We start from the raw sequence: 11,475 nt of genomic DNA, 5'->3' as shown, positions 1-11,475 counted from the left end.
CCTTCCTTCCTTCCTTCCTTCCTTCCTTCCTTCCTTCCTTCCTTCCTTCCTTCCATCCCTGAATTGCATCAAGTAGCTCAACAGCTAAAACAACTAATATCTGTATATTGCTGTAAGTGTCTGGCCTTTTGACTTTTTATGGTTAACTTGAAGCCATGACAGGCTATCTAAAACAATATTTAAAGTAAGTTACTAACATTTGTTTTAGCATTTGGAAATTTCTAAGTTTATAGAAAGTAGAGCAAGTTTAAAGTAAATTAGCTATTTTAAGAGAAATACAGATTAATTTATTATCTCTACCCAAATTAAGTTATAGTCAAACCAGGTATTCCCAACCTTAATCTGAAAGCTTACAGAATACCTCCCCCTGATTATTTTACATTAATTTAGGATTCATCATGTTTTAGGCATTGTTTTTTGGACTGATAGTGTAAAAATTAGTCCCTAATCTTGAAGCATTCGTGTTCCAAAACAAAGATAGGTATTTACACAAATGATTATGGTGTGATAAAATAAATGTTGGTACAAGTTTGGGTGGAATGTTGACTGATAGCCCTCTTCTGATGTTTTATGTATATCATTTACTTTTCTGTATCTCTTTTAAATCTTTATCATTCTCACCCAACCTCTGTTGGATTTCTAGACTAATGAAGCATCCCTTAAAAATGAACTTTGAGGGGGCTGGGAACATGGCTGTAGTTGTAGAGCACTTGCTAGGAAAGCACAAAGCTGAGTTCAATCCCCAGTACCACAAAACAAAACAAAACACTCTGAAGATCATGACATTATTAGCTTTGTTTCTATCACTTTATCTGTATTAGGACATACATGTTAACTATGCATTTACTTCATTTGATAAGTTAATATATAAACCCTGTGAAGTGGAAGTACTCTTTAAGTGTTTTCATTTTACAGATGAACAAATGGAGGGACAAAAATAGTTCCGTAGCCATGCATCAGTGGCTCACGCCTGTAATCCTAGCTACTCAGGAGGATGAGATCTGAGGATCATGATTCAGAGTCTGCTCGGACTTTCCTGCCTGTGAGACTCTTATCTCCAATAAACCACTCACAAATCTGAAGTGGTGCTGAGGCTCAAGTGTTAGAGCAGCTAGCCTTGAGCTGAGGGGCAGCGCCCAGACCCAGAGTTCAAGCCCCACAACTGACCAAAAAAAAAAAAAATGTCCAGTAGATTTTCCTGCCTGGGCTGGCTTTGAACCACGATTTTCAGATCTCAGCCTCCTGAGTAGGTAGGATTACAGGTGTGAGCCACTGGCGCCGGCTTCGTGTGATAAATTTTAAAATAATAATTTCAAGTTGTCCTAATGTTAATTTTAAAACTGTCCTGAACTTCTGATTTGGGTCCTTCTCCCCAGCTCTCAGCAACTTCCTTTCCTTCCCTGCATTGGATTAAGTTGTCTTTTACTTCTCTGTTGGCTCTCTTTGACTTCTCTCACTTGCTATTAAAGGAAAAATGTCCTTTAGCCTCTTTTGGAAGAACTGATGCCAAAGCAGAACTTATACCCCAGGGACAGTGAGCTAAGCATCTTGGCCAATAGTGAGGGTTCCTGGAACTTGCCTTCTTTCAGCAGTAGGGCTTGCTTCCACTGTCACAGGTCTTAAATTTGTTGTTCTTTCCACCTCCATTCCCTCCCACTTATTTCCCAGAACCCAGCCCCACTAGCTGTGTGGTTCTCATTATTTCAGTAGTCTCACATGGCTTGATTTAAAAAAAAAAAAATTGTATGTGTTTGTATTTAAAAGAATTTTTAAACTGATACTTAAAAACAAAGATTATACATATGAATGGGGTACCATGTCATGTTTTGTTACATGTGAACATTTTATAATGTTCAAATCAGGACAAATGTATCTTCTCAGACATGTATCATTTCTTTATGGTATCAACTTTCAAAATCCGTCTCACTTTTTGAAATGTGCAGCACACTAATATCTGTGCTTTTGTGTCCTAAACCAGAACTTCTTGTTCTTGTGTGACTGTGACTTGCTACCCATTGGTCACTCTTTTTCCTCTTCCCCTCCCCGCTGTGTAGGTGTTGCAGAAAGGCTGTTATTTCAAAGGTTTTGGTGGTCTTTATTGTTTATGGTGTTACTATCAGGAGAAATTCCTACTTTCAAGCCAGAGGATTTGTACGTTTTGTCTTGAAATCTCCAATAAAAATCTGAGAGTGCTCCATCCCTCTGGATTGTTGGTGCTTCTCCAAGTGCAAATACTCCACTCAAGTTATCTGTTTTTTCTAAACTTATCAAGGAGTAATTTACATACTATAAAATTCATCCATATGAACATAAAATTATTTCCAGTGTACGATTTAATCATATCAAATCTCCTTTCCCTACCAGATTCTTCAGTGCCTTCTGTGGTCTGTAAGAAGATGGTTGTCTTGCTCTGATACTTTTCTGTTTCCAAGGCCACCTATATATATGGCTTATTTGGATGTTGCCTCTGGCTGCCAGGTGGTCTCTTACTAGCACCCCTGTTGTTACTATTTTAGCTTTTCATTGTAAAAAGCATGATGTTCTCAAAAGATGGGCCCAGGGTCAGGGGAGGTAGGGAAAGGCCATTTTCCTGAAGAATTGTCACCTTTTGCTTTCTTGTATGTGTGCCAGTCGTGGTGCTTGAATTTAGAGCCTAAGCATTTGTCCCTAAGCTTCTTTGTTTAAAGCTACCATGATAGCCATAGCTCCACTTCCATCTTTTTTAATTAGACATAAGAGTCTCATGGACTCTCCTGCCCCTGCTGACTTCAAACTGTGATCCTCAGATCTCAGTCTCCTGAGTAGCGAGGATTACAAGTGTGAGCCACCAGGATCCAGCTCAGTGCATGCTTTTATTTATCCTGCCTGAGAATTACTCCTGGAACCTCATCTTCCTTACCTGCCCGAAAGGCATCTGGATATGCTATGCAAATAGTAGTCTCATGCCTCTTCAAACAGCTATCAGAATTACTTCTCCCTGTTTATGTGCAAATTAATTGCTGATAACAAAGCTTGATATAGCCCCAGGCTTCTGAAATTGAAGAGAGTAATGCCAGTGGTATCCTTGAGTAGGCAGGCGGTGCCTCTGCACATGGGTGTGAAATGCCTTTGCCTTGTAGGAGTGAGACAGACAGGATCGTGCAGGGTTGGAACACAAGAATCAGTGCAAGCCATAGGCTTAAATAGCACACTGGACATTGTTGATCTTTGCCCTTGGAGGATAGAGACAAAGTAGGGTTGGAGGGTGTTGAGGGGTGGAGGTAGTCTTTCAATTGTACAGTTTTGGACAGGATGAAGAGGTAAAATTTGGGGTGGCAGTGAACTAGGGGGTGAACTTGGGAGGAAACCAACCTGGTTCCATTACAAGATGGATCTGGGCGATTCTTAGCGTAAGCAGAAAGGGGGAGTTTTAACAAAATCACCCAAAAACTTAACAAGGAAGATTTTATAAGTAAAGCAGTGAAATGTTAAAAGCAGTGTTTCAGGTGACCAGAAACAAGCTACATTAAGAGCTGTAAGGTAAGAACGGAGAGTCCAGCAAGGCTCTGTTCAGAGCCTGGGAAAGTGGGCTTTCTTTGTAAGGCAGTGTTTTTACTTCCTCTCTTTATGAGATTCTGGAAATTTCTCTAGGTCCTGGAACCCGTCCTTGGGAGGGGCAAGGTCTAGAGATATGGAGCTTTGAAAGCCTGCTGTTTCCCCTGATATTTCCTTAGGGAAAAAGTCTTCAGGAGAAAAAAAAAAAATCCCAAAATTGGCCTCAATCCCAGTTTCAGGGTTTCAATTAGGGCCTTTAGCGACAAGCTGTGGAACATGAGAGAATATGTAATTATGTAACTTCTTCCAATGACTTTTTGTTACTGATTTCATAGATTGTTTACAAAATTAATGTTCTAGAATTCTTTTTTATCTTGTTTTCTTTGTCCCTTCTTTGCTCTCCTTTCTTTTTCCTTTCTTTCTCTCTTTCTCTCTCTCTTTCTCTTTCCTTCTTTCTTTCTGTGTGTGGTTCTGGGCATTGAATGCCACTGCCTCATGAATGCTAAACCTACAGTACCTTTGGGTTGAAATTCCTTAAATTAGAGAACCTTTCACAAAAGCATTTCTTGCTATTAGTGGGGTGTGGCATAGACAGGCTGGGTACTGGTGTTCATGCTTGCAATTCTTGCTACTTAGGAGGCTTAGGCTGAGATCATGATTCAAAGGTAGCCTGGCAGGAAAGTCCATAAGACTCTTCATTTAACCACCAAGAGACTGGAAGTAAAGTTGTGGCTCAAGTGGTAAAGCTCTGGCCTTGAGCAAAAAAGCTCAGGAACAGTGCCAGGCCCTGAGTTTGAGTCCCAGGACCAAAACACACACAGACACACAGACACACACAGACACACACACAATCACACACAATATTTCCTTTTCTTTTATCATACACGGCATCAGCATACAGCAGTTGGTTGCATGGTTCCTTAAAACATGAGTGAACAAGCATAACCTAATAATCAATAGTGAGCACTGAATTCTCTCCCTGTATTCTCAGCTATCGAGTTTCTCTCTGGTTTTCCAGAGTTCTCAGGGCACTGAGTTTTGAAAGTGGAATGCTTGGGGTCTTTTGTTAAGCATAAAGGATTTCTTGTACTAGAGAAAAGTAGGCCAAAATTAAGGACTAGAAATGGGGTACTCCTCTAAGACACCTTAGAATATGACCTGAAATCCAAAGCCTTTATGAAGTATGCTTCACAAAACCTCTTTCCTAAATTCCAGCTCCATTTTCTAAACCTATTTTTCTATTGGACAGTCTTCTTGAGAGACTTGTATATAAAATTTATTTAAGCCAGGTTTGGAGATGTAAGCCTATAATCCTAGTACCTGAGAGGTAGGAGGAAGAAGGATGAGAGTTCAAGGCCACACTGAGCTGTACAGAGAGATCTGTGCTCAAAAGCCAAAAAGGAAAAGATAACGAACAATAAAATTAAGATACAGACAGTAGTTAGATACTTGAAATTTATGTGTGTGTGAATGAATGTGTACTAGTACCGGGGCTTGAACTCAGGTCCTAAATGCTTGTTCTTTAGCTTTTTCACTAAAGAGAAGTGTTCTACCCCTTGTACCACAGCTCTACTTCTGGCTTTTTAGTGGTTAATTGGAGATAATAGGCTCATGGAGCTGGGTGCCAGTGGCTCACGCCTGCAATCCTAGCTACTCAGGTGGGAGAGCTCTGAGGATCCTGGTTCATGCCAGCCTGGGAAGGAAAGTCCATGAGAGTCTTATCTCCAGTTAACCAACGGACAACCAGAAATGGCACTGTGGCTCAAAGTGATAGAGTGTTAGCCTTGAGCAAAAATGCTCAGGGACAATGCTCAGGCTGAGTCCAAGCCTCATGACATACATATATACATACATACATATATACACACATACCATACATACATGGATCTCATGGACTTTCCTGGCTGGCTTCAAACCTTGTTCAGATCTCAGCCTCCTAAATTACAGACATGAACCACTAGTGCTTGGCTGCACTTAAACTTTATTGTGACACTACTGTTGATGTGTACCATTGCCAGACAGCAGATCATCTTATGGATCCATGATAAGAGCAGGAACTAAAAAAAGAGAAGAGGCATCTTATTAATGGCCTCTTTCCAGCGCACTTAGGGTGTGCTTTAAGCATAGAGAGGGGCCCAGGAGAGAAGCAGATTTCTTTTTGCTGTTTGCCCAACTTTGCTGATCTACCACTGTTGTAAATTCAGAGACATCAGCAGTTGGTGTATCAAAAGAAAATGGAAAGCTCTTAAGTTTGTGCTTCTATGTAAACCTATCTGAGACTGTGATTTCTCAAATTCTACTTTGAGAGACATTTATAAAGTAGGAAGAGAGAATAAGAATCCATTCTTAAGTGTTTTTCTTTATCCCATGGTCCCTTTCCTCTTCCTGAACCCTAGAAGGTCAGCTCTCCCCAGAATTGTACACTAAATGTGACAGGCATTTAATAAGTGTACACAAATAGATGTTAATTTGAAGATGGAAAAATCAGTGCAGTGAAAGGTAGTATAGGGTTTGTATATAGTTGAATGCTTACTAACTTGTTGGGTTAAGAAAATTCTTGCAAGAGGAAGAGTGAGTCATAGTTATAGTTCCTTTGGGGAGAGAGAGAAAGAAAATCCTCACATCAAGCTCTTCTTTATGGACTTGGAATGGGTTCTGCAGTTTGATTGATGACTGAGCCGATAAGCTTTCCCTACAAGTCATCTCATACTGTATTTGGTTTTGTCCATTGGGTGACTGGCAGAGGCTCTCTATGTTAACCGTCAGAGATAGAGCTCTGTAACTTTATTACCCTGAGAGACTTGTTTGTATGATATCATTTCTTTTTTAAGATTTTTTTTTAAAGTTGAGAAACTGGGTATGCTAAGGGTGTGGCTGTTTTGGCACTAATCTTTGGTTCATACAGAGCGATTTCCTCTCAGACCTTGCTACAACTCCACCAAGAAGAGGAGAGGAGATGAGGTAGGAGTGGGAGCTGACTTTCTGCTTTGAGCCAGAAAAAGGAAGTGGGTTACTTACATAGGAGCCATATCTTTCAGTAGGGTCTTAATGAACTGGTGTGAGTAACCTGCTATTTTAGCAGTGATCTAGCTGCTTTTATTCTTTAAGGTTGTCCTCTTTAACCTGCTTCTTATTAAATATCTTCTTTGCTCCACCTTAATGAATTTTTCTGGGCTGCTTTTCAGACTTTGGACTTTTTTACTTGCATGTGTTTTGGGATATGTAGATCTCACTTTAAAAAATTAAAGATGGCACAAGTTATAGGCAGGGAAGACAGTGCTACTTTAGCTAGTCTTATACTTGAGTTGTATCCTTTACATGGAGCTTCTTTTATACAGAGAAATAAGCCACTATTTTCTCAAACTTCTGTGTGCCAAGCTGTTGTCTCAACCATGCATGGCGGTGTGTGCCTGTAATCTCAGCACTTAAGGCTGAGGCAAGAGGATAGAATTTGAAGCTAGTTTGGAATACACAGCAGGTACTAGGGCAGTCGGGGCTACATAGCTAAGATCCTGTCTCAAGCAAGCAAGCAAAGTAGGTGTCTGTCCCAGATGGGCCTATACCTGGGTCAACTGCCACATGCCACACCTCAAGAATATCACACAAGTCTTTACTAAAAATACTGGATAGCAGAGTTGATGAACAGAAGGATAGATCCAACATCCATTGTATTTACTTAATATATTATGTGAAAATATCTTAATATACATTATGTACAACTGAAAAAATGACTTCTTTTTTCTTTTATTGTTTAGAAAGTGGTTGTGGTAGATAGTGTCTTGGTCTGAATACTTTTTTTTTTAAACCAGTTTAGGGCCTTGAACTTAGGGCCTAGACACTGTCCCTGAACTTCTTTTGCTCAAGGCTAGCACTCTACCATTTGAGCCACAGCACTACTTCTGGTCTTTTCTGTTTATGTGGTAATGAGGAATTGAACCCAGGGCTTCATGCATGCTAGGCAAGCACTCTACCGCTAAGCTACCTTCTCAGCCTGGTCTGAATACTTTTGTCCTACCCCCCAAACCCATTCACAGGTTGAAATGGAATCACCAATGTGATGGTATTAAGGAAGGGACCTTTGGGAGGTGATGTGATCATGTGGAAAGAGCCTGGAGAAAAGAGGCTCCAGAGGTCTGCTTGGCCTTTTTTTTTTTTTTTTTGTCAGTCTTGGGGCTTGAACTCTGGGCTTGGGCTCTGTCCCTGTGCTCTTCAGCTCAAGGCGAGTGCTCTACTGCTTGAGCCACAGCGCCACTTCCGGTTTTCTGGTGGTTTATTGGAGATAAGAGTCTCATGGACTTTCCTGCTTGGGCTGGCTTTGAACCACGATCCTCACAACTCAGCCTCCTGAGTAGCTAGGATTATAGGCGTGAGCCACAGGTGCCAGGCCTGCTTGGCCTCTTGTACCACTTGAGGCGCACCTGGAGGGAACCAGCTATGTTGTCAGCATGCACATGCTCAACAGACTCTGGATCGTCTGGCCTCTTGATCCTGGACATAGAAACATTTTCCCTTAGGCTATATCAGAATGATCTCATAGGGTTAAAAGAAAATGGAAGAGGAAATGTTTTAAACTCAACTTAGTGTGAACAATTAGTATCTGGAATACATAAGTGGAATCTTATAAAGAAGAGAGAGCGAGCCCAATATAAAAATAAGGCAGCAGATTATTTTCAGGAAAAGGATGCCATTGGCCAGTGGGCATATGAAAAACTTCATCAATAATTCAAAATGGAAATGAAAGCCGAAGTGAAATACCATTCATATATACCTAAATGGCGCAGAGTAAAAGCTCATAATGCCAAGTTAGTAAAGAATTGTCTTGTATTGAATCTTGTAAAGATGTAAATCGATGCAATCCCTTTGAAAATAGTTTGGTATTATCAAATAAAGTTGAGTGTAAGCATACCCTCTCTCCAGAAATTCTGTTCCTACTTTTGAACTTTGCAGAAAAGCCTATTCATGTATGCCAGGAAATAAGTAAAGAGGTTTTGTGTTTTGTTTTGTTTTGTTTTTGGGGGTCCGGTCGTGGGGCCTGAACTCTGGACCTGGGCGCTGTCCCTCGGCTCTTCAGCTCAAGGCTAGCGCTCTACCACTTGAGCCATAGCGTCATTTCTGGCTTTTTCTTTTTGTTTATGTGTTGCTGAGGAATTGAATCCAGGGCCTCAGGCATGCAAGGCAAGCACTCTACCACTGAGCCACCTTCCCAGCCCTTTTTTGTTGTTGTTGTTGTTGGTTGTGGGGCTTGAACTCTGGGCCTGAGTGCTGTTCCTGAGCTCTTCAGCTCAAAGGTAATGAGGTTTTTTTACAGCAAAAAAAAATAAGGAGGAAAGACTACCAGTACCTTAAATGTCTTCTGTGTAGAAATGCAATTGAAAGAAGCATGATTAACTCAAAAAATATTAAACAAGAAAAGTAAGTTATAAGAGGAGATATAATGCTCTGTAGGCCTCTTTACCTAAGAAATGTTAAAAAAGGCAAACTGTCTGGGCGCTGGTGGCTCATGCCTATAATCATAGCTACTCAAGAGGCTGAGATCTGAGGATCACAGTTCAAAGCCATCACAGGCAGAAAAAAGTTGGACTCTTATCTCCAATATACTACTCATAAAAGCTAGAAGTGGAGCTGTGGTAGAGCTCTAGTCTTGATCAAAACAAGCTTAGGGTCAGCACCCAGGCCCTGAATTCAAGCCCCAGAATTGGCACACACATACACAAAAAATCATATATATGCCAGGTAAATAGTTATAATTCAATATAATGGCTACCATAGGGGAGATAGACATCTATGTTGGTGAATATGGGGGCATTGGTAATGACCTATCAAGTGGGGCTCCATGTTTATGTTTATATCTGTTTGTTCATTTATTTTTATTTTTGTGCTAGTACTGGGGCTTGAACTCATGTCCCTTAACTTTTTTTTTCATAAGGCTAGCCATTTCTTGCTTTTTGTTGGTTAATTAGAGATAAAAGTTTGGTAGATATATTTGCCAGGGCTGGCTTCAAACTTGCATCCTCAGATCTTAGCCTTCCCAGTAACTAGGATTACAAGTGTATGCCACTGGCAGCCAGCCACATTTTTTTTCAAGTCTGTTTCAGAAACCTTTTTCGTCGCAAAAGTCCACTGCATCTCTGGGGAGTATATTGTTATTCCCCTGTATTAAGCCACATTGTTCTCTAGATTGCAGTAAAACAAATGAAACTTAAATGTACTATGCAAAGGGCTCTGGTAGAATAATTTGTAGTCATTAAGGGAAATTTTTTTGGAGGGGGTGGGGTTTCAACTCAGGGCCTAGGCACTGTCCCTGAGCTCCTTTTGCTGTACTACTATGAGCCACAGCTCCACTTCTGGTTTCTGGTGGCCAATTGGAGGTAAGAGTCCCATGGGGACTTTATTGCCTGGGCTGGCTATGAACTGCCATCCTCAGATCTCAGCCTCCCAATTAACTAGGATTACAGGCATGAGCCACCAGCACCTGTGGGAAAAATTTAAATTTAGGCTATCTTGTAATTTGTTTTGTCCCTAAGATTTATGTAGCTGTTTTAATGGGTTTGAATTTTAATCCTGCACATTTGATTATTTTGTCAATAAAGAAAAGTAAATGTATTGGATAATCCATAGATAACAGTAGACTGTTACACTACACGGAATTTGTGTTTCACTTTCTGTAATAAGAAGTGCAAGTAGATAAGGTAAATAATATTTACATGTTTTTGTTTTTCTTCCACAGCTGTAAGGAATTATAGAAATCACCTCTTCCTGTTCTGCATAGCAGGTGACTCATACACAGCAAATCATGGCACTCCCATTTCGGAAGGACTTAGAAAAGTACAAGGACCTGGATGAAGATGAGATTCTTGGGAACCTGTCAGAAATGGAACTGAAACAACTGGAAACTGTTCTGGATGATCTTGACCCTGATGTAGGTGCAAGCCTGGGCTGGCTTCAAACCTTGATCCTCAGATCTTGACCTCCCTGAGTCTCTGGGATTACAGGTGTGAGTAGCTCACACCTACTTTTGTCTCCTGCCTTACTGGCATCTCAGGCCCAGGCCACCACACTCACTATTAAGTGAGATAGGAATCTTACTTTTTGCCTAGCTGGCCTTGAACCATGGATACTCCCAATTACTACTGTCTTTATGACACCACTATTCTAACCTGTCTTCTCAAACATCTCCTGATTTTTTGTTTTTTGTTTTTTTTTCCTCTAAGAAAACTTTTTTTCTCTTTGCTGGGAAGAATGTTTTTAAAGGCATAGCAGCTGATTAGCTCTTTGAGGTAGGCTAATCTCTGTTTCGAGGAAGTATTTGACAGGCAAAGGGAGGAGAAAACGTCTGTCTGACTATGGTGGGTGAAGCTACAGGGGAGTGAGAATGAGGGGTGAAGAGGGTCAGGCATCTGATGCCTCCCCCTCTGCATCCATGCACTGAGAGGCAGGTCACATGAAAACCCAGGGAGGCGGGCCTTGCTGTGGGTGTCTTCGGGTGCATCAAGGCAGTAATTTCTACAGGTATGTCCTTGTAGAAGCTTTCATGTTGTATTTAAACATAAGCAGGCAAACATTAATCTTCTGATAATAATGTACATTATCTCCACATTAATGTGCATTTTTTCATGAGAAAGACTCCATAGTTAAATGGAAGTCATGAAGGAATATTATCTATAACTGCTTAAAACTCTTTTGTGATACTTTTCTATATATGTATTTGCTGAGTAGTTATTAAAACCTCTTGCTGTGTAGCCTCGGCTGGCCTCAAACATGTGAGTGCAGTGCTGGAATAGAAGTGTGCCCCCAGGCCCAGGCTAAGATTTTGTTAGTGAGTTCTAAGACAACCAGGACTACATAATGAGACCCTGTCTCAAAAAAATAAGACACTGGTCTGGGAAGGTGGCTCAGTGGTAGAGCGCTTGCCTTGCATGCACGAGCCCCTGGGTTCGATTC

General features: G+C 40.9%; 1 protein-coding gene across 3 annotated transcripts in view; it reads left to right on the top strand.

The window, feature by feature from the left end:
• Tmod3 (tropomodulin 3 (ubiquitous)) overlaps positions 1-11,475 on the top strand; it is a 54,254-nt gene that overhangs the window by 13,636 nt on the left and 29,143 nt on the right. For 2 of the 3 annotated variants that reach the window (XM_013010291.1, XM_013010292.1), the window contains exon 3: positions 10,262-10,453. In XM_013010291.1, the coding sequence (XP_012865745.1) occupies positions 10,328-10,453 (126 nt within the window). In that variant the 5' untranslated portion in view covers positions 10,262-10,327. The remainder of the gene's footprint in view (positions 1-10,261; positions 10,454-11,475) is intronic. The other variant, XM_013010293.1, reaches the window with a different exon arrangement.

The sequence above is a fragment of the Dipodomys ordii genome, unplaced genomic scaffold, assembly GCF_000151885.1.
Source record: "Dipodomys ordii isolate 6190 unplaced genomic scaffold, Dord_2.0 Scaffold11, whole genome shotgun sequence".
NCBI lineage: Eukaryota > Metazoa > Chordata > Mammalia > Rodentia > Heteromyidae > Dipodomys > Dipodomys ordii.
This window is presented reverse-complemented; position numbering and strand designations above follow the sequence as displayed.